Source organism: Ostrea edulis, chromosome 7 (assembly GCF_947568905.1).
Source record: "Ostrea edulis chromosome 7, xbOstEdul1.1, whole genome shotgun sequence".
Lineage (NCBI taxonomy): Eukaryota > Metazoa > Mollusca > Bivalvia > Ostreida > Ostreidae > Ostrea > Ostrea edulis.
Genome location: NC_079170.1, coordinates 44,762,052 through 44,786,758, shown reverse-complemented (window position 1 = coordinate 44,786,758; position 24,707 = coordinate 44,762,052). Strand labels below are relative to the sequence as shown.

Below are 24,707 nucleotides of genomic sequence, written 5' to 3'. Positions count from 1 at the left end.
ATACCACTGTTTAAAGGTGGTTTAAAGGTCGCAAGCATCCGTGTTACTAACGAAAGATATAGTCTCATCAAATATTTTCTAACTTAAACACACCTTGTACAATCTAGAACACAGTAGTCAATATAGCTACTTTTGAATATGTGTTAGAAAAATGTAAGTAGGTTATTAGGTTATTTCTAATATTATATGTTCATAATTACAACTTCACGACCGATACTTTGATCACTTTGCATAAAATACATTGTAGATAGGTCTAATCTACCAAAGCAAGTACAACCATGCACAGGTCGTTACGTTTTCTCAACTCCATCATATAGATTCAGATACAGGAAAATATGCCGTTTGGCAACTGATTTTTATACCCAAAACTTACTTTTTAATGAATAGAGTTTCTATAACAAATCTATATATCATAAAAGTAATCATGAACAGGGAGAAGATACCATAAAGTGACCCATTTCATAAATCGTACAAAGAATACAATGACGAGAACAGGACATACCTGGCTACCTGGATACACCAATACAGGATATAGAGATAATGGCGGGTGTAACCGATCAACAAGGGATCATTGCTTGTCCTACACACCCCATCTACACACCTGATGTGTCCAGGGGTCTGTGTTTGCCCAACTCTTAATTTTGTTTGTAAGATATGTGAGATTAAACACTTCCTTATCTTCACTTTTTGAGGAGAAAAAATATATTGCAAATAGTTATTGTTTTTTACTAAAGTAAGTCAAATAAGGATTTTCAAATTCCGTCTTCACAGTAAATGAAATCTCAAACTTTTCTGTTCTAGTTTTCTACATGAGCAACATTTGTGTGAAAAATAATAAATCAAAGTACCAAAGCTTACCTCCGAGGAATTATAAGATCACTATCTGTACTGTAATGAATCAAAGTATCAGCAAATCTACTATAGTAAACCACAGTGCTTACAATAGTTAACCATACACAAGGTAATCTTTTTTATTTGTATTTCACTATAAGGTTGATATGTTGATTAGTGTGATTGGTATGATGTGACATAAATCCTCGCCCAAACTCTTACACACATGCGTCACTTTTTCAAAGTCTCCTAACTTTCATCTCGGTGGTCTTCAGTGAGTAATAATATCCATGCCAAGCAAACCAGTTGATACCATCTGCATACGACGTGTGATTACCAGCAAGGTACATTCCATTCAAATTGGATGCATGACAGTTGTTATACCACCAAGCCCCTTTGTAACGATAAGCACAATTATTTGAATTGTAGTGGTCTATTGTGTCGAACTGTTCTCCGCTGTGGGGATTGATCAAGGAGTCACCTGGAACATTAATATCACAATATTTACCTCCTGTACCTGGTAGTCAGAGTTGCGTGAATTTTAATGTTTGTATCTGCAATTATGTATATTACATGCTAAACATTGTACAGAGTAGTGGGCTTTAAAATTGTGTGAGTTTAACAATTCATTACATTTTAAAATATCCGATCGGACATTGCAGATGGCTTTATTTTCTTTTTGAGAAACATTAATCTAAGTTGGAAGAAAACATCCATTGTAGAACTGTATCTTCTTTTATAACAAGGGCTAAATACGAAAGCCTATTAAGCAAAGGTGAAGATAACGAACAGTGGTTAATCTCATAACTCCTATAAGCAGTGCAAAATAGATAGCTGGCAAACTCGGACCCCTGAACACATCAGAGGTAGGATCAGGTGCCGAAGAGGAGTAAGCATTCTCTGTCGACCGGTCACACCCGCCATGAGCCCTAAATCCTGATCTGGTAAACGAATTTATCCGTAGTCAAAATCGGTTATTTATCTTCGCTTTGTATTTTGAATGAATTACAATAATTGTTATTATCTAAATAAATGATGTTAAGGCCAGTAGTAAGTAGTTTCATCTTTACATCAGTCTTAACGTTAGTTACAAAGGCAACCTGCGAACAAACACTATTGTCTTGGCATAGGTAATGCTGACTGTAATTTCCGTTCGTTTGTTGAAGCGGGGGGGGGTGTTGTAATGCATATGGTGTTTTGATTTGATATGGAATGCTGATTGATTCTTTTTTAAATCCCCTCCTATACGCCCAGCTTCATAAACGTACACCAGATATATGCGGAAATTTCTTTATATATCTTTGCACAAATTTCTAGATGTAAGTTAATTATCAACGTCGCTTTACATATAGATCTAGAAGTCCAAAGATGAAAACGTAAATTTAAAACTCCACATCGTGTGCAACGATAAGGAAAAGGCCTACATCAATTCTTTTTTTTAAATGAATAAGTATGGACGTTTTGTTATTGGATTCTAAAGTGAAATTGCATTTATGTAAATTAAATCATGAGACCCCCCCTCTCTCCTTCATTGATTCATATAGTAATAGTTTCTCAATACTTCTTTGAAGAAATTTAAAAGAAAGTGATCATCTAAGACTGGATAATCTATTAGACGCAACGAAAGCAATATCGACATCTACATGCAGAATGAGATTGAATGATCGCGTAATTTTTTTGGTGTGAATGACGTCAAAAAAGTTTTAAATATCAGCTTTCTAATTTACTGCGCTTTTGCAACTGTGACGTCATGCAATAAACATAGTTCACGCGGGGTCATATCTGAAAACCTGTAGAGTAACGAAATATACTAAGCTGACCGGAGCGTGTGAACAGTTTATTGTCGTGACCATCTCATTCTTCTTTTGAATGGACTCGTACATCAATATACTTCTTGGCACATTTGTGAGGGTCACAAATTTTGTCGTCTATTTACATTCACAACGGGGTTCAACTAATTACAGTAAACTTAGTGTAAACAAAGTTTCTGTATTGAACATAATTCAATCTCGGACATAGACCTATAAAATAACGTTTTATCAATTCAGATATCAAAATTGGGAATATTTTGTTTTTGCTTTAAATGATATTACAAACATATACATGTATCATCTATAATATGTAAGGTCTGTTGAAAATTTGTTGTAGTCTGAAATTTAACAAATGTTTGTGTTTATATATTAGCACAGGTCAGGACCAGTGGAAAATTATCAAAATTTAATCTTCATGGTAATATTCTAAAATTGATCTCAACAGCTGTTCTTTATACTATAATTCAGCATTTTATTACACAAATGTGGTAATTTTAAGCATTATTTTGTACTCCGTGATGCTTGAGGCAATAGATCTCAGATACACCAGTGCAAAAGTCCAAAACATTTACCACCCTGATAAACTTACATGGTTATGTTTTACCGGTAAGCAGAAAATAAATTGTCGACACTTCACTTTAATTTTGGACATTTCACAGGACCGATTTTAACCCTTCTTGGGCAAACTCCTTTCATGCACTTCTCGTCCAAAATTAAAGCAATCTGTTATAGTTTTTTGAGAATATCCAGTTCATGAATAACAAAATATTGAGGACATTTATCAACGCCAAAATCTGACAAAATAATTTCTTTCCAAAGTTAAATTAAAAAGATGACTCTCTAATCGATCCTTTCCTATTGCATTTCTTGTTGTTGCATTTCCAAACGTGCCTATTGTGCTATTGTAAGAGGAGTTCTTTCGCAATCACAACGCTCCAAAATCACAAGATTTACAAATACGGTAACGAAGATTCAGAACAAGACTTACTTCTACCAATCAATTGATTATGCTCTCCAAAGAATCACATATTTTCACAAGAGATTTGGGTTTCATCGGCATATTTGTTTACATTGAACACATGTTGAACTGTCCAAAGTCGTAAATATTCGCTTTGCGCAGAATCGGCACTTGGGATATTAACAACGGATGCCATATTTTGAACACATTGAAGAAACATGTAAATATCATTGTTTATTGATAGTATTTGAAATCCCAGTTAAAAACTATGGTTTAAAACAAAGTTTTGAATTCAAGAAAATGTTTAAGAATTCAAATTGTGGGTTCAACCCGACAAAACGCTTAAATTTTAAATATTATAAAGAAAACGCATTTGGCGTGTAATATTTTAGCGCGTTTTTATAGGGACTGGCAAAGTAAATTCGTTCCAAAAATTATAGTAATATCATAGTTACTTATAATCTTTCTCGTAAATTATTTGCCGATTCCTCCCTCTCCTCAAACACTTTCTCGGAGAACGAATATCATTTGAACGACCAAAAACGAAAGTACATGTATACAGCTCGAAACATACAAACCAGTGCAAGTTTAAATTTCTGTACCTGCTGTTCCATCGTAATCTTTGACGTGAAGAGCGTAACCATGGTCTTCATCTCCGATAGAGAAACCTTTGTAAAGAGCGTATCTTCTTTCGTCATTGAAATCAGACATATCTATCCTAAGTTCGTAGTTGCCTTGCTGAACTATTTCATATATTCTGTGGTTACCTGAAGAAATATTGTGCATGTTGTCTGACATGTTTCATACCAATTGGGGCCGTTCTTTGTACGCTGATTTTAGCGGGTTATTCCGTTTATCTGATCAATATATAAGACTCAGGCGGTTTGTCGGTCGATAGGGGATGCTTACTCCTCCTAGGTCTGGTATGTCCAGGGGTCCGTGTTTACGCTACTCTAATTTTGATTTTGTTTTCTTAATAGAATCTATGAAATTGATCACTGTTCGTTATCTTCCTTTTATCAAATATAACATCCAACGATGACCAAGTACACATGATCCACATTTAATTCAAGTGTAATCAATTAAATGTGGATATGTGTACTTTGTTCATCGTTATGTATGTTTTTCTACTCATTACCCATACCAAGGGATTTTTTTCGGGAATTTCACTATATACACAATATATATATATATATATATATATATATATATATATATATATATATATATATATATATATCGTCATTGAAAGTACATGTAACGAAGTCTTCAGAAAAGGTTACGCTAATCGCATTCCGATATATCAACTAAACGATTCTATTTGGAGTTCATGTTTACCTCCTACCTTAAATGACTAACACGAAATAATAACATTCCTAAACTCTTGGATAATACTATATACTACTCAAAATTTGATAAGGATCATAGATATTTTTATGTTTAAAAAATTAAGAACTGCATAACTGGCAATATTGAGTCCAAATGAAATCAAAAACGTCTTCAACAAACTTGCACGTGCATTTCATGTAATGGGAAATGCGTTTCTCATCACAGTTTATGCTTTTGCTACCATTGCACGATTTTCACTCAGGCATAGTTGTCTGATTCTTTCTAAAATTTCAAACTCACTTGAGTGTTTACACTACGTTTATCAACACAATGCCCCCTCATCGTGTAAGGCGTCGCCTGACGACAGAACAACTGGGCAGATGTATTGGAATGCTTGACGCTGGCTATTCACAACGTGACGTTGCAAATGCACTAAACGTCAGCGAGAGCGTTGTAAACAGGGCCTGGAACCGACATCAAACTTTTGGTACAGCAGCACACCGACATGGGGGTGGTTGTCAGAGGTCGACAACCCAACGCCAAGACCATTTTGTGGATCTTCAGGCACGACGCCATCCCTTCTGGACAGCAACCAGCCTACGTAACGACCTCCTGAACGCCTCGGGGTGAATGTGTCCATTCAGACGATACGGAATTGGCTTCACAATGCAGATCTCAACTCGAGAAGGGCATGTATTCGAGTCCCTCTGACTGTTCGACACCGGCGGGAGCGAATGGACTGGGCTGAAGATCATGTCACTTGGACACAGAACGATTGGGTTTAAGTTCTGTTCACCGATGAGTCCAGGTATTGTTTGGACTTTGCAGACAGGAGGCACCGAGTGTGGCGACGACAAGGTGAACGTTTCCATGAGGCCAACATCAGTGAACATGACCGTTATGGTGGTGGTTCCATCATGATCTGGGGTAGAATCAGCAGGGATGGAAGAACAGATCTCCATGTCCTGGAGAGAGGAACAATGACGGGGATGCGGTACCGGGATGAGATCCTCGATGTTTACGTCAGACCCTACGCTGGTGCTGTTGGCCCTGAGTCCATACTGATGGATGATAACGCCCGTCCTCATCGCGCCAGGGTGGTGGAGCAGTACCTTCAGCAGGAGACAATTGTCCGTGTGGACTGCCCAGCGCGCTCGCCGGACTTGAATCCGATTGAGCATGTATGGGACATGCTGCAGGTTGCCCTTTCACGCCGTAGAACACAACCCACGACTTTGGCAGAGCTCGGAAACGCCCTAGTTGAAGAGTGGAAGAGTGGAACAACCTTCTCATTGGAAACATCCGGGTGCTTATTGACAGCATGGCTCGACGTTGTCAAGCCGTCATTGATGCAAGGGGAGGCCATGTCCGGTATTGACACTTCATCGACTAAGTGTAATGATGGACTATCCCCATAAACTATGTAATTCTTTCTCTGGTTTGCTGCTAACTTTTTGTAATGAAATGCCTTTTGGTGTTGTTATCAGATTCCAAGCATTCCGTATTGACAAAAGTTCATGCCGTTTATGAGTTTTCATTCATAACCTGAGTAAACACGTTTCTGAGTCAAATTTATGTCTTTTGTTATGTTAGTGGTAAATTACACACATATAACCAAGTGATCCTTATTAAATTTTGAATTTAGTAAACCACCAATCATGTCCTTTAGACGACCCATGGATATCATTGATTTGTGTTAAGGGCCAGATTCGACAACCTTCTACCCTGTAAAAGGTGAAGATAACTAACAGTTATCAATCTCATAACTTCTATAGGCAATACAAGAAAGGCAGTTGGGTAAACATGGACCATTGGATATATCAGGTGTGTGACGAGGTGACCAGAAATATTAAGCATCCCCTGTCGACTGGTCACACCCTCCATGAGACCCATATTTTGATTAGTTAAACGGAATTATATGCATTTAAAACCAGTGCTCCACGATCGGTCTATTAATCGGTATGAAACATGCCAGAAAGCATTTGACCCAATGATAGGTTTATTGGCAAACTAGATCGGTAAAACGACCATAGAATTTCCAAAATGCTGTCTTTATACGAGACTGTTGAAACCCCTGTGCTATCAACTTGTTTGTTAGCAGCCTGCCTAGATTTAAAAACTGATCCTACACAGAACAGGCTCTTGCGTATCGAATAAGTTGAGAGATTTAAAGAACTTATGCAGGCGATACTGATGGTTTGATTGTTTTAGTGTTTTCCGCCACACTCAACAATTTTTCAGTTATCTGGTGGCGCCCAGTTTTTTATTGGTGGTAGAGAGAACCCTGATACAATGTATCTGGGTGGTCTCCACCGACCTTCCGAAAGTAAGCAGGGAACCTTTCTCACTTACCGCGCCGACCAGAGTTGAGAGGCCGTTTTGAGTACGATGCTCTAACCACTCGTCCACGGAGGCCTCCGAAGTGATAAAGAAATATTGCTACATAAATATGGGAAAATGACAATGCAAAAGCTGAAATCATGCCGTTTGTCATAAAGTTGCATTATTAGTTTGCTACTATTATCTACTTTCAATAAAACATCTAAGTATGAAGCAGAAGTGGAATTTCGAGTTGACAGGGATACACCGAATCGACATATAAATGAAAATTATTATTGTTAATGGATAATACGTCGTTGATATATCCAAATGTCGAATTGAAGGCCACAGTAAGAGATTTTCTTTTCTTCTCATGTACAAGTTTTTGAATAAATTCTGCTTCATAAGAATATAAAAACATGCCATCTAAGAAAGAAGCACAATGCATGTCCATGGGAATTCCGACAGACTGTTGGAACACCTGGTCACCAAAGACTATGAAGATATTGTCAATGAGGAACTCAAGCATATATTTCATTTTAACTTTAGAGTACTTGTGCGTGGAATCAGAGTGGTCTTTAACAAAGTACTTTTTTGAATGACTGTAGACTAGATATTAATATTTCCTTTTTCCATTTTTATTTAAAAGCAACTGTCTATGATGTCAAAAATTCTAGTCTTTAATTTATCCTGCGGAATAATCATGTAAAATGTTGAATAGGGATACGTTTTGATGTTGACTTTTTTAGAATCCACCTTTGATTAACAGCACATATGGCATATGTAGTCGCAAAGTACGCTTAAAGTTTCTCCTTCACAGTTTTTAATATGTATGATATAGTTGGTACAATATATAATGATCTAGTTTGCCAATATAGCCTATCATTGGGTCAAATGCTGTCTGACGCGTTTTATACCGAACATTAGGCCGTTTTGGCACACTAATTTTGATTACATATTACTCCTTTTACCTTATCAAGAGATAGGGCTCACGGTGGCTGTGACCAATCAATAGGGGATGCTTAGAAGACTAGAGAAAAACATTAAAGAGCGGGTCCCGGCACTTGTGACGTATTCTTCAGTGGCGATTTCATTTCCGATTCTAAATGCTTTGTATTACTTTTGTAAATAGATTGCATAAAAAAATAAACATTTTTTTTTTTTTTTGGTTTTTGATATTAATAATTGAGAAATTGTAAGTGATGAAATCTTTGGATTTTTCATTGAATCGTGCCTCGCGAAATATTGATGTGACGTCACACCTAGAACTCAAATCAAAAATAGTGCAACGATATGTTATCAGTGGATGACAACACGAACAAGTATCCGTCCCAACACAACTTTCATTCGAATAAATCAGTTTGAAAAAAGTAGGGCATGTTCGTTTGTTTCACTTGCAAAAACTGAAAACCTGGAAACGAAACGTCTGTTGTATGCAGCAGTTATTTGAATATCACTTGTGTACCTCCAATAGCGAAGTATGTTCAGGAAGAAGTTGATATTGACATCTGGGGGCAAATCATTAATCCGCATACCCTCAACACCAACGCCTGAGCGATGTAGACGCGCTGTACAGAAGCTGGATACATCAAGCTTTATTATATATGCCTGCAATGTGTGCCACTGCTTTTACAAACGAGTCATGCAATGCAACAGTCACGACAATGCACTTTACGTTATCTTCACCTTTCATTGCTTTACATCACACATTTCATGGCTAAATTCAATTAATTTGTATTCCCTTATGTAGTAATGAATACGGAATGTTACGAAAACTGTAACATCAAATATCCAACATATGACAGTGGTGGATACAGGATTGCCAAAAAAGGGGGAGGTATATGTGAGCCTCTATTACCCAAAATACTCAGTCTTTTGGGGTGCCGACTCTATATATGCCAGTACTGTTTTGTAAATATGTTCCGACACCCATCTTCCTAGATCAGCCACTGTTTGATTTTTGCATATTGCAAAGTTCATCAACCATTTTAGCTAGCTGGTTCATAATGGTAATTTTAAAAAAATACAATACTTCTGTGTATCATCTTTGTGCAGTTGAAACTGATACTAAAGCTATTCTTGACTCACCTCAGAAATTGCCAAAGATAACTTAGTTAAAACTAAAGCGATGGAGCCACAGAAGCTACAGAATTTTGATATTTATGCATACAGTTTTCAGTTTTAATAGTTGTGTATATTTAACTCTGAAAATAGCGTTTAGTAAATAAGTTTTACAACTGGATAAGTATGAAAGGTGAAGTTAGCAAACAGTGATCGATTTCAGCCTGTAAGGAAGATAAAATAATGAGTTGAAAACACACGGACCTTCTGGACACACAAGAGATGTGATTAGGTTTCCAAGACGAGTACGTATCCCCCGTTAACCGGGCACACCTGTTGTGAGTCCTATGTCTTGATCAGATAAACGGAGTAATCCGTAGTCAAAATCAGTGTGTAATTTACGGCCTAACAATTGGTATGAAGCACGTCAAACAGCAGTTGACCTTATGATAGGTTGTATTGGCAACCTGAATCATTATAACAACCATAAATTTTGCGAAATGTTGATATTAGACGAAACGATTGAAACCCCTGCAGCAGCCAGCCTTGATTTGAAAACTGGTCAAACTTCATCTGAAGATTGCCTTTCTATTACATTCCGTACAAATATATTAGGTCTGATATGGTGCATTTAACTACATGTATATGCGATCACGAGATTGGAATTTACGCAAGTTCATAAACTGAAATCAAGGAGGTGTGAATTTACAAAATCTTCGCCATTTTTATGAGGGCCCTCTTGGGCCTATGAGGTTGTGTGAAAGGATTTTTGTAGGTAAATGTACAACTTCAGTTGGGACTTTGTTCGCGCTCCTTGATTATTAAAACTCCCAATGCAAAAACATTAGATCTGCCACTGTGCCCGCTATCACATGTACTAAATCCAAGTATTTACTGAACTACCTTAGTGAAAAAGAGGAAAGGAAATTGTCAAACTGATACATTAGAACATGTTACACTTGTATAGTTAATGTTCAGACTTGTGATCGCAAGGGACAGCAGTGCATGACTTACAAACAGTAGTTATCATAAATACTCACGTACCAAGCCAGTATTCCCCTGTTTTGTTACCAAATCCGTATTTGTAGTCATTCCACTTTCTAAAAAAGTCTACTGTTCCATCCATTCGCCTCTGAATAATCTGAAATGAACATCTTTTATTCAGAGAAAAGTTAAGTACCCCTGGGTCGAGGCCTCTGCTGGTGGACTGTTAGTCCCCGAGGGTCTCTACAGCCCAGTAGCTAAGTACTTCGTTACTAGCTTGAAAATACGGATGTATATTTAATTGCTGTTATAAAATGTAGAAATTCATTTCAAAATTAAGGATTATCTCCCTCATGCATAGCTCTTATCCTTGGACGAATTTGGCTCCACTTTTTTGGCACGCTGTTTTTGGCTATATTTAGCTCTAAAACTACATAGTTATTTCGGATTTCAAACATTTCGGTTGAGCATCACTGAAGAGACATTATTTGTCGAAATGCGCATCTAGTGCATCAAAATTGGTACCGTATAAGTTTTACATAGTGCCGATTTATCATTGTTATTATTATAATTCAAATATTATTCTAAATATGATTCAAATATAATTCTAGAGTGGCACAAATAAATTTAACAAGTGCACAACGCTAAAACTCCTCTCTTGTCTTCAGATTGAAGACCTTGGCGTTATACTAAATAAATATCAATTATAACTGTGTCGGGAAACAACAAAATTGTTAAGTTGTACCACTAAATATGTAGCTACTTAAGTTATATTTTCTATTTCTAGTATTGATCCGTCTGATTGTTTTTACTATTAAATCTTATAAAGCAAAATCACCATCCACAAAATAAAGATGTAAAGGTTAAAATCAAGCAAAACGTATTAGAATGAAAACAAATAATCGTTGTCTTCAGATTGAGGACCTTGGTGTTATACTTATTTAGTATTACTCATAACGATCGCAAACTTCTGTGACTGTAAAACCAGCAATAACTATACAGAGGATACTTCTCATGCGAAGCAATTCTTGGAATTCCTACATGGCATTTAACTCGTTTGGCGTTAATTGCTATTTGATGAATTACATTAAGAAATAGTTACGATTGGCATTATGCTTTTGCGTTTCCTCCGATCATTTTAAAATTTAAAAAAGCATTCAGTACCGTCAAAGTTCAATGAACTGCTTCAAACCCCAATGCAAAGTAATTACAGAAGAATAAATAATTAACGGTGGACACTTCAATTTAATGGCTAAGGAATTCATAAAATATCAACAATAAAAATACAAAGCTATGGTAGTTGTTTTGATGCCAACCTTTCACCTAAATAAACCTACACAAAATATAGAACAGTAATGATTTGATAAACAAACCGTCCATCCTCCCCTGTCTGTGTGCTGGTCACAGAAAACCTTTAAATCTCCACCTCCATGTGGATATATTGTGTATACTTTGCTCTCTGTATTGCCTGCCCACAGTACATCTTGGCAATCCTTTGGGAAATTTTCCACTGCAAGATATGAATGAAAGTGTTACAAATATATTTTATAGGTCATTAAAGCTAAGTAAAGATTTTTCTAAGAAATTACATAAATGAAAAATTAAATACATTTACTTATATCATGCTACTATTCTACAGGAATAATGGAATCTTAGCCAACAGACATTCCTAAAATTGAAGTAATACGATTATTAAAACCGACGATTGTACTTATAATGTACGTCATGTCTCTTTGTATACATATATGTATGCGGCTACATATCATAGCTTGCAGAAACAGAGTAGAAGCAGCTTAGGAAGCTTCATCTACTCGTTTGATCATATCCCTAACACTGCAAAACTATTTTCCATTTTATTGTTACCTTAGATCTATGTTTACTACTTCCACATGCTAATTTACTAGACTACATGCTGGTTGACTACACTGTGTACTGGTCTAGGCTTTACATGCATGTTCACTGATTTTGACTGCGGACAACTCCGTTTACCTGATCAGGATATAGGTCTTACGGCGGGTGTGACCGGTCAACAGGGGATACCATATATATCAGGAGGGATACTCCTCCTAGGCACCTGATCCCACCTCTGGTGTGTCCAGGGGTCCGTGTTTGCCCAAGTAGCTATTTTGTATTGAGTGTAATAGTTATGAGATTGATCACGTTTCGTTATCTTCAACTTTCATGCAGCAGTCCGCATTTAGTAGAACCAGGGTTCTGCCATTGCCCAACTCTTAATTTTGTATCCATTATAGAAGTTTTGAGATTGTTCACAGTTTGTTATTGTCGCCTTTCCATTCATCTTTCGTGCCAGAAGTATTTGCTTTTCTAATTGAACTCTTATCTGACATTTACATCTAGCTATGTATAAAACTCATTTATTGGTTTTCTGCGACTCTATAATAGCTGTTCACGGTTCTACCCTAGACATTATGAGTTCGGGAATACATGATGGCTGCTTATTGCACTTCCTTTATTATCGTTTTGCTAAACAAATTATTAAATATTTTAGTCATCTTTCTATCATATTTTTTTTATTTCTTTCATCTATGATTGTTTTGAATATCATTATGTATTAATTCTTATTGCACAATAACGAATACAGGTGGTTTCCCGATTACCTATTTGCATCAAGTGGATTTGCACCTTTACCAGTTCCCTCTAAGTGGATTCGTTCTAATTGGTTTTGCCCCAATTGAGTACGGCAACAGTGGTCAATGCATACTCAGTGCATACTCTCCTTTAACGATGAGCAATTTAATTGAAATTAATGAATACTATATATCAATTTACCGACGTCCAAGTTACGTCCATTTTTATCATTATACCAACAATTTTTGCCAGGCAAGTTCCATTAATTGTAGAAAATCAGTAAGTAAAATTTATCAAATTAAACAGAATTAGCATTATGTAAATAAAATCAGTGTGTCTATTGTGTGATTTTGTGCAATCTTAGATATTTATGTAAATCACAAAATGAAGAATTCAACTATTCTTAGTTATTATCTAAGCTCAGTTATATGACCATTTATGAGGAAAAACATACAGATTTGTAAGACTCTAAAGTGCGATGGTTGCTCCAAAGTGCGATGGTCACGCCAAAGTGCGATGGTCTGTGCCAAAGTGCGATGGTTTGTTAACGTTACGGACGCCAAAGTGTGATGGCCACGCCAAAGTCCGATGGTGTGGAGTTCAGTAACGTTTGTGGGGTCTCGTCATTGTGACGTCATTCTTAACGTCTTTCAAAATGAAACCAATGACATGCAACACGGACGACAGCAACGGCAAGGTATACAAGGTTGAGGATAGTTAGAACGGCAAAGAACACTTGTTGTCGAACTATCTTCTTCGCCCAAACATTCTTTAATTCATGATAATTTATTACTTGTGACGTACACGTAATAACATCCTGGGGATATGCTATAATGCGAAACATTCTATACGATTTCGCGCTGGAAAGTTTTGTTTTTAATAACACAACATGCAACTCTAGATGGTAATGAAATAAGTTGAACTTCTTATTTTTATGCATGGAATTTGCACTGATATTTTAGTGAAACAACACACGGTTGGTACAGTCTGTACCACAACACTGTGTCGTTTACAAACCAATGGATTTCGGCGTGTCACACCATCGCACTTTGGTGTGTCAGACCATCGGTGTTTGGCGCAGACCATCGGGGTTTGGCGTGACCATCGCACTTTGGAGTCTTACACACACACACACACACATATATATATATATATATATATATATATATATATATATATATATACCCCTGGGTCGAGGCCTCTGCTGGTGGACTGTTAGTCCCCGAGGGTCTCTACAGCCCAGTAGCTAAGTACTTCGTTACTAGCTTGAAAATACGGATGTATATTTAATTGCTGTTATAAAATGTAGAAATTCATTTCAAAATTAAGGATTATCTCCCTCATGCATAGCTCTTATCCTTGGAAGAATTTGGCTCCACTTTTTTGACACGCTGTTTTTGGCTATATTTAGCTCTAAAACTACATAGTTATTTCGGATTTCAAACATTTTGGTTGAGCATCACTGAAGAGACATTATTTGTCGAAATACGCATCTGGTGCATCAAAATTGGTACCGTATAAGTTTTACACACACACACACACACACACACACACACACACACACACACATATATATATATATATATATATATATATATATATATATATATATATATATATAATTGAAAATGTAAAAAATATCATTATGAGGTTTTAAAATATATGTACTCACAAGATATGTAGAATTAATTTAAGATATGTAGCATCACTTTACTTTCTAATATTTTTAGTTGAATTTGTTCATTTAAATTCATATGAATTTGATAGCTTCATTTCAAACAATAGTGAAAGATTTGTGATTATTTTAAACAATGAAACCTGCAGTGAAAACTACCAACTAGGGTCGTCCAACAACATTGATAACATTGTAAAGAACGCATACAATCACTTGGATTACTTAAATCTAGAAAACAAATCTATAACTTCAGTTTCCAAGGATATTCTGTCCCAAACGTATATCTATTATTTTTACAAGTTCCATGATTTGACGTGCATCTATTATTACTTAACTATTGCACAGGTAAATCGGGGCGAAACCACTCGACTAGGACATCGGGGCGAAACCATTTGACCATAACCTAATGTTCTACCTTATGCTACCCGCTCCGAAATGGGAACGAAACCACTGAGGGCGAATCCACTCAGGGCGAACAGATTATCAGGACGAAACCACCCATTACCCTCAAGAACAATAGAATCTCACAAGGTACGAGTACTTTTGCACTGATTAACAATGTTAGCTAACTCGCAATACATATGTCCTACATATGTACTTTAGATTAGTTAAGTCTATCATCACTACTTCGTACAATGTAGATCAGTCCATTGGACGAATAAGATACGTTCTAATTTGCTCTGTACAATATTGATTAGCATGATTAGCAAGCCAAAAGCAAAAAAAAATGTAATTTGCAGTGTTAATACGTTTGTGGATTTAGTGTAGATTTAGTGCTAGTTTTTTGTTTCTTTTTACGTATATGGGTATTTTTAGCCACGTTATATAACCCTTTCCGTTTCTCCAAAAGAATTGACGGGCTCTCCTACAATTAGATAATCTAATTGACCCTCAAATAACTAGGTTTCTTCCAATCTTGATAAAATAATGCATATTAAGTATCACATCAATCGATCAAAGAAGGTACCCTGTAGAATGTATATAAGGTCAGCGTTACACACACACACACACACACACACACACACACACACACACACACACACACCTGGTTGGAATTCTCGCGTAGTGACTGGGAAGCAGTGGGTTCAAGTTCCGATTCGACCTTGGTCCTGTGAAAGTTAACACGGAACGCTATCTAGAGCGTGCTTCTTCATCAAAATCACTAAAGAACGAACGAACAAGAAAAAACGGATATAATAAGATTTATAGAATTAACTATAAATCCATTTATTTTAGCCAGACTTAAATATATTTTATTTCTGAGGATTTTTTCGGAAACACTATTCCGGAATCCTACCGGAAATAAGTTGGCAAATAGAATAGCATTTCCTTTTATGACGAGGCAATTTCGGGAGAACGGTGAGATAACAGTCGAGACAACATTTTAATTTTTTATAAGATTCAGAAGCTACGGAAAATAAGTTAAATTGTAGAAAAAACATGCCAAAAGAAAAATCAACGAGGGCGAAAAAGAAGAAGGGAGGTGATGTTATGAGAAAGGGGCGAACAAATAAAAATGTGGAAGGTCCAGTTGAATTTCAAGAGCAGACGACAATGGAGACATCAACAAATAACGGATTTGAGGGAGAAATGGATGTATCACCCAGAGATGAACCATCGGGATTCCGCATGGAGAATTCCAGGGAAACCATTCGAGGTACACAGGGCATAGATATACCAAATATGGTCAACAGTTACAACAATGTCATTGGACTTAATGTTTCACAAGAAATTAAAAACAAAATAGTCAGTGGTCAGTATGTAGAATTGGCAAAACTGTTGATTAATTCTAATGAACCACAAAAACAAACAATTGTAATGGTGAATGGGGAATTACAAACATCCGAGAAAAATTCTAAAAAAATCAACAACATTGAACAATGGACGGATGCATTTATAATTTTTTGCAGTATTTATTTAGAAGCACATCCGGCAAAAACATTAGAAATTTTGAAATACATGAATGATGTTAGGTTAGCAGCATCTAGGTCAGGAAATCTTGGATTTAAAGAGTATGACCAACAATTCAGATTAAAAATGGCAAAGAACCCTACAAAACCATGGGGTGAGGTTGATTCAGAATTATGGTTGATGTTTGTTTTACCTGCTGTTAAAACTCTGTCTGCTGCTCCAACTTACCAGAGTCAGAGTAAAAAATGCTACAATTACAACTACCAAGGTTCATGCTTCAGATCACCCTGTGCATATTTGCATGTATGTATCAAGTGTGGGGGTCAACATCCTATCAACAATTGTCAATCAAAAAACATCAGCACACAAGGGGAAGGTTTTAGTAATTTTCGTGGACAGGGAAATTACAGATTTTCAAGGGGTCAGTACCAAAACACAAGAGGAAGAGGGGGGTCTCAATTCAGAGGTCAAAGGGGAACTTTCTAAAGTATGGAAGCTTGGGACCACCCCTATAGATATAAACAATTTAGAATCATTGTTACACAGTTATCCTAAAAAAAAATATAGCTTTAGAGCTTTTGCAAGGATTTAGATTTGGATTCAGATTAGGGTACAAAGGGCCAAGAATAGGGAGTGAATCAGATAATCTTACATCAGTCAAAAAACACCCTGAGAAAGCAAAAGAAAAAATAGATAATGAAGTAGAAAAAGGAAGGATAGGGGGACCATATTCAAATAAACCAATATCAAATTTAAAAATATCGCCAATAGGCATTGTACCAAAAAAAGAGGGAATGTGGCGATTAATTACACATCTATCTTTTCCAGAAAATAACGGTGTTAATCACTACATAGATCCCCAAGAATGTACAGTAGCTTATACATCTTTAGATCAGGTTTTAGAAACAGTAGCTAGGTTGGGAACAGGAACATTGCTGGCTAAGATGGATATAAAATCTGCATTTAGACTAATGATAATCCATCCTGGTGATTTTGATTTGCTAGGTTTCAAATTTCAAGGTAAATATTACATTGACAAATGTTTACCAATGGGTTGTGCAATGTCATGTAATCTGTTTGAAAAGTTTTCAACATTTTTACACTGGCAACTACAGAAACAGACAGGTATTGACACGATTTATCATTATCTGGATGATTTCTTATTTATTGGAAGAGTAGGTACTCAAGAATGTTCACATTTAATGGAAGAGTTTCAGAATTTGTGCAGTTTGGTGGGTGTACCGTTAGCAAATGAAAAAACAGTAGGGCCATCTACAAGCATTATATTTTTAGGTTTAGAAATAAATACGGTTGATATGGTTGTAAAAATTCCTCTAGAAAAGGTAAAACAGTTGAAATCTATGCTAAATATGGCCCTTATTAAAAAGTCATTACAGTTACAAGAAGTACAAAGCATAGTTGGAAGCTTAAATTTTTTCAGCAAAGGTGTGCCAAATGCAAGAGCATTCAACAGAAGGTTTTATGATGCTACTTGTGGGGTGACAAAAGCTCATCATCATATCAAAATCACAAATGAGTTTAGGGAAGATGTTAAAACTTGGTTACTTTTTTTAGAACAGTTCAATGGTGTTAGACTCTTGCATGAGAGTGATTGGCTGAGTAACGAAAATATGAAATTGTTTACAGATAGTACAGGCAATCCAGATTTGGGATGTGGGGCATACTGGGAAGGTAGATGGGTTTTCTGGCCTTGGCCAACAAAATGGGATTTAGGTATTTTTAAAGAAATGTCATTTTTGGAGCTGGTGCCCATTGTATTAGCTATTTACATATGGGGCGAAATGCTCTTTAAGAACAAGAGGATCATAATGTACATTGACAACAATGCACTGGTGTCAATTATTAACAAACAAACATCAAAATCAAAAAGAATCATGTTTTTGATAAGAAAGTTGGTCCTTATACTGTTAAAAAACAACATAGTATTCAAGGCAAAACATATAGCAGGTACACAAAATAGTATCGCAGATGCACTGTCACGTAAACAGTTTAAAACATTTCAGGAATTGGCTCCACAAGCAAACAAGATACCAGAAAAAATACCAGTAGAATTTCAGCAGTTGATGTTAGAAATGAAGTAAACAACTTGTTACATCTAGCAACAGCCCCAAATACTCAGGAAACATACAACCAGGGACTAAGATGCTTTGAGGAATTCCAGGATTCCCTAAACCTTAGCAAAATATGGCCCCCTACGTTAGAGCAAATAGTTCTATTTATAGGTTATATGTCAGCAAAACATCTCTCAGTGGCAACAGCTAGAACTTACATTTCAGCTATTTCTTACAAACTAAAAATTCAAAACAATAGGGATGAAACTCAAAGCTTTCTGGTTAAGAAACTCTTAGAAGGATTCAGAAGAAAGGTCAAGAAAAATGATGCCAGACTGCCAATTACATCAAATATATTAAATCAAATACTACAAAGTTTGCACTTGGTTTGTACAAACTACTATGAATGCAAACTGTTTCAAGCCGCCTACACTTTAGCATTTTTTGGTTTCTTTAGAGTTGGAGAAATGACAGTAAAAAACCAAAAAGATCTGGGACATGCAATTGAATATGAAGACATAACAATGTTTACAGAAGAAAATAAAATCCAAATAAAATTAAAGCATTCCAAAGTGGATCAAATAGGGGAAGGAGAAACAATTACTATTCAGAATAGCCAATTTGGGTCTCAAATACAACCAATTAAGATTATTCAAGAATATCTAGCAATACGACCTTCAGTGCAGGGGAAGTTGTTCTGTCATTTTAGTGGACAACCATTAACTAGATACCAATTTACGGCAGTTTTAAATAAAGTTTTGTCGATAATAGGGTTAGAAGGTAAAAAATACAAGTCTCATTCATTTAGAATTGGGGCAGCAACCAGTGCAGCAATGTTTGGTATGTCAGAGGAAGAAATCTGTAAAGCAGGAAGATGGAAATCTAAAGCATACAAAACTTATGTTAGGATGTAATCATAATATAAATGTAGGTGTAACCCTTAAGACTGTCATATGTTTAAGTATATATGAAAATGGTTTCAAGTCATATAATTATATAATCTTGTCATGTCTCTATATATACACTTTCAGAACAACAGGTATGGGTAGTGGGCTCATCAATAGTCAAAAGAGCATTTTTAGCAGCTAGAATCAGACCAGATGGAGTTAACTTGGGACTAATGGATAGATTAAATGTGTCTATTTGGTGGCAAGGAAAAGGGGGTATGGGCTGGTATGAAATGTACAACAAGATCAAAACATTGCTGAAAGTTGCTGACCCTCCTGATTACATTATTCTACATTGTGGTGGTAATAATATTGGGTACACACCAATCAAACAGCTTATACAAGATATGAAAGGTACAATTGACAAAATTTGGAAACTTTTACCCAATACAAAGCTTGTATGGTCACAAATATTGCCTAGAAAGAACTGGTATTCATCAGATAGCATAGAAAAAATGAATAATTCTGCAAAAAGAATCAACAGTTCAGTGGCGGCTTATATAGTAAGGAATGGGGGATGTTATATCAAGTATTTGGATATCAAACTTGTAAACACAAATCTTTTTGAGGCAGATGGGGTCCATATATCAAATATAGGCAATGAAATTTTTCTCAACAACATTAGTGCAGGGTTAGAACAATTTATAACGAATGGATGGCAAGTGTATCCAAAGTTATACTAGAATTTGGACGGGGTATTTTGTGGCAAGGTCTTGGCTCCAGGAACTAGCCGCTTCCCCCCCTTGGTGGCGGTGGCTTCAATGGTTAATATTGTAACCATTTCCGCCATGTGGAAGAATGCGCGTCTGGTTCCTGTGATTGGACATTGAATGATTTGATTGGACAATATTGTATGTATTGAATTATTTGGTGACAATTTGGTCACATATATATATGATACACTTTGATTGCCGCTCACCGGAATCATAGTCATATGGTTTTTTGTTTAATTGAAAATTGACATTTTAATGATTGATGTTTGGGGGTGATTGCAAATCGTCTCATTGCCGTCAACCGGAATGAGAAGATCTGCGAAATTTGTTGCTTGATTTTATGATATAACATTAGGCAATGATGTGTTTTTGGCCTGTACCATTTGGGTGTCAATACACAGGTGTAATTTACATGGTAAAATTTTAATGTAAAACTTTAAAATTTTACTCATTGCCTAGTTGCCAAGACCAACAACAGCCACAATGGGGAGGGGGGTGTTGTTATAAAATACAATAAGTGCAAAAAATAAACTTGTATATAGGTAAACATAATGTTATGTCTTTATTTCCATCCCAGGACAAGGTCAGCTTACAAGTACAATGTACACTACAAACTGCTATCATTTTGAAGTTTTGCAAGGCTGGTCTATAATAATAAGATTTATAGAATTAACTATAAATCCATTTATTTTAGCCAGACTTAAATATATTTTATTTCTGAGGATTTTTTCGGAAACACTATTCCGGAATCCTACCGGAAATAAGTTGGCAAATAGAATAGCATTTCCTTTTATGACGAGGCAATTTCGGGAGAACGGTGAGATAACAGTCGAGACAACATTTTAATTTCCCTTCCCACCCATCCCAAAAAGTTGTAAGAATATGTACTGCGGAAAATGTTTTCAATTTTTCAGGTGAGCTCGATTCTTGGATATAGTTCTGGTTATGGGAAAAGAAACAAATACAATGGAGTGTGTTTGAAAAGACTGTCTTGGCAACTTGGGGCCAGATAAAGTACATTTTTGATTACGGAACACAAGAAGAATGCGCGTCTGGTTCCTGTGATTGGACATTGAATGATTTGATTGGACAATATTGTATGTATTGAATTATTTGGTGACAATTTGGTCACATATATATATGATACACTTTGATTGCCGCTCACCGGAATCATAGTCATATGGTTTTTTGTTTAATTGAAAATTGACATTTTAATGATTGATGTTTGGGGGTGATTGCAAATCGTCTCATTGCCGTCAACCGGAATGAGAAGATCTGCGAAATTTGTTGCTTGATTTTATGATATAACATTAGGCAATGATGTGTTTTTGGCCTGTACCATTTGGGTGTCAATACACAGGTGTAATTTACATGGTAAAATTTTAATGTAAAACTTTAAAATTTTACTCATTGCCTAGTTGCCAAGACCAACAACAGCCACAATGGGGAGGGGGGTGTTGTTATAAAATACAATAAGTGCAAAAAATAAACTTGTATATAGGTAAACATAATGTTATGTCTTTATTTCCATCCCAGGACAAGGTCAGCTTACAAGTACAATGTACACTACAAACTGCTATCATTTTGAAGTTTTGCAAGGCTGGTCTATAATAATACCCGTTCTTCATTATTATCAAATCCTTTTAAACAATGTAGTAAATGTTCTTGTATTAAAGAGATACCACATTTCAAGTCAGTTATCCACTGTCCGTTTGGCGGGCATCTGAACACCCGTGAACCACTCTGTTTGTAATTTTGGGAACACTCAAGTTCCATTTGTCTTCCAATCCCAATTCCTTCCCATCTACCGACGCTGCTCAGATTCACTCCCAACAGGGATGGAATGCCACAATCTGATGACAATGAAAATACTGTAGAATTTGTGTATTTTGAGTGGGTCCATTTCTCGTGGTTAACAGTTTCATTTCGTTGTAATCTTTTAAATATTTCACTCTAATTTTGGGAGATTGACAGTCAAAGGTACACGTGCTCGTAGTGAAAATTAAAAAAAACTACTTCTTATTGCATGATTAAAAGGAAAACATAATTCATCACCTGATAAAACACATTCAAACTTGCCCATTGGTAAGGGTTTGCATTTTTCATTGATGAAACAATTTGATGCCGAACACGAAGATACAATATCCTGCAACAGGAACGGAACAAATATAAATATTCAACAAACTTTGACTTCATGTGAAAATATCTATGCAATATTTTAGTCATGAAGATATATCTACTAGATTTCATTGAAAGCATTTTAAACCATTATCAATATGCGAAAATTATAGCACACAATCTTGATAAAAATGCTCACAAGATATAATCAATAACAATGGATATTGGATATTTTCACTAACTTCTCTATATATCAATAGTATCCCTGTTCACTCTCCTTGTTCTATTGTAAAGAGCCAGGGGGAACTTTTACTATCTTTCCTTCTTTATCAAAGGTAGATGTCAACACGTAATGAACAAAATGTTATTGAAAGCGAGGGTTTGTCTGACGTATTGTGATGTTGAAAATGAAGTATGTACATATTGTTCCAAATGTAGGATAATGGTACATCACTGATGAAAGGTGAAGATAAAGAAAAGTGATTAACCTCATAACTCTTATTAGGAATACAAAATAAAGATTTGGGCAACCACTGACCCCTGTACACACAAGTGGTGAGATTAGGTGCAATGGTAAAAGCGTAAAATATGTAGTATTATGTTTATCTGTAGTGTAGATGTATATGTACATAACATGGTGGTTTTGTAAATGTCGTTCAAATCTTCAAACAATCGATACATTATTCAAACGCTAAATTTTACCAGCAAAGAAGCCAGTTTAGACTCGCTGTCATTTTATCTATCAAATCTAATTATTTGAGATTTCCACGGCAATGCTGGATCGATGTTCTATAATGATTATTCTTACAAAAGTCTATGCAGCGCAAGAATTCTACCGGTAAGAATTACCTCAACAGGTACCATGTAGATAACCTTTGAATTGAAGATAGTTAAATTCTTTTAAGGTTTAACCACAGTAAGGTAAATAAATGAAAGAGAAATCATGATATTTGGTCAGCTAACAAACTAATTGCCCTTGAACCTGGTAATCAAATATAACATCATACTCACGATATCCCAATCCTCCTTTTCACTGTAGATCCACCCCAAATGTTCTACAAATCTGGCTCGGGCTGAAGATTTATTTTCATAGTTTATTTCACAGTAATTTGTTCCTTTGTAATAACTCACAGATTTACACCGTGTTGTTCTCAAACACTCCTCAGCACAGTCTAAAATACTGAAATTAACAAAAGAATTTATCATCTTTCTATCCAGCCTGTATCCATATTGTAACTTTGAGTAGCTGTCTTGTAAACGGGCGTTGCAGTAGATGACAGCAATCATCACAAGAACGAAGTTCTCCTTCCTAGTCATGTAGACGTCTTTGTGCGTTAGTTTGTACAATACATCAGAGAACAGTTTTGTTGTACAATATCCGAAGGAGTCAGCTAATAATGTGCCTCTTTCTGGATGCAGTGTACGTGTGTCAGTGAGATGACAGAGCGATCAATGTAACTACATATCAATAGCATATGTATATAATAAGTACCTGGAAAATATCAGCATACACAGTTGCGTCAGTGGTGTCTATTATTTGGCATGTACGTTTCCATGTTTGAAAAAAAAATGAACAATGATTTTCCGCAATATTTAACATTTTTTATTTCTAATTGAATCCCCGCCGAAGCGGATGAAGTTAAGACGAGCCCTATACTTCGATCGGGTAAACGGACTGATCCGTACTCAAAATCAATAGGTACTTTTAAATTCAATTTCATTTTATTGCGCACTTAATACTGAATTTATTGACTGTCATCGGATCACATTACACTCATCAAAAATCGTACATAGTTATCTGTCCTTTTATTTTAAGCAAGAATAAATGATTGGTTGGATATTTATTTGTATTACGTTACGTTGGAAATGTTTTATTCATATTGAGATGTCAACAGTTGTAGATAAAGTACCACAAATTTAGACCTATGCCTAGAGCATATGACCGTATCATTGAAGGTTCCAAAACGTTCCAACGCTTGTCGTGATACAGAACCTCCGTTTTAAGCTCGAAAAACCCACTCTCACTTCTAAATGCCAAGCCTTGGTCAAGGTAACAATCGATATATATGATTGCGTCAAACGTTTTACGCAGGCATTGCACGACCAGGGCTCAAACTCACATCCTTCCGGTTTCTAAGCAAATGCTCTATCATTGAATTACCGCGACCAGCTCCTTTCTTGTTGATAATCAATATAAGTTGTAATATTAGCGTTTATAGGGAACCTTGATAACGGAGTCCATTGAATTTAAATGTCAGTTCAGGCATCTGTTCAAGTGAAAAATAAATATCGTCAGTTGAAAAAATGCCAAAAGAGATAATTAATAATGAAAACTACTATTGTTACAAATACTTCTTATTGTTTTCGATATTGTTTGTTTTATTCAGAA

At 35.9% G+C, this 24,707-nt stretch overlaps 2 protein-coding genes across 3 annotated transcripts; one reads left to right on the top strand and one right to left on the bottom strand.

Moving 5' to 3' along the window:
• Positions 1-962: 962 nt before the first annotated feature.
• On the bottom strand, positions 963-23,650 carry LOC125654921 (ficolin-1-A-like). The gene is made up of 7 exons (XM_048885030.2): positions 23,330-23,650; positions 22,256-22,346; positions 21,883-22,053; positions 11,667-11,803; positions 10,354-10,450; positions 4,203-4,367; positions 963-1,312 (listed from the first exon to the last, which is right to left on the bottom strand). The coding sequence occupies exons 1-7, from the start codon at positions 23,633-23,635 to the stop codon at positions 1,071-1,073; spliced, it is 1,209 nt and encodes a 402-aa protein (XP_048740987.2). The 5' UTR covers positions 23,636-23,650; the 3' UTR covers positions 963-1,070.
• Positions 15,759-21,706, top strand: LOC130048182 (uncharacterized). Of its 2 annotated transcripts, none has more exons than XM_056144537.1 (2): positions 15,759-16,214; positions 19,572-21,706. In XM_056144537.1, exons 1-2 carry the CDS (start codon positions 15,998-16,000, stop codon positions 20,168-20,170), a joined length of 816 nt encoding a protein of 271 aa, XP_056000512.1. In that variant the 5' UTR covers positions 15,759-15,997; the 3' UTR covers positions 20,171-21,706. The 2 variants fall into 2 exon arrangements, with proteins under 2 accessions (XP_056000512.1, XP_056000511.1); XM_056144536.1 differs by having other exon boundaries at positions 18,493-21,706.
• Positions 23,651-24,707: the final 1,057 nt, after the last annotated feature.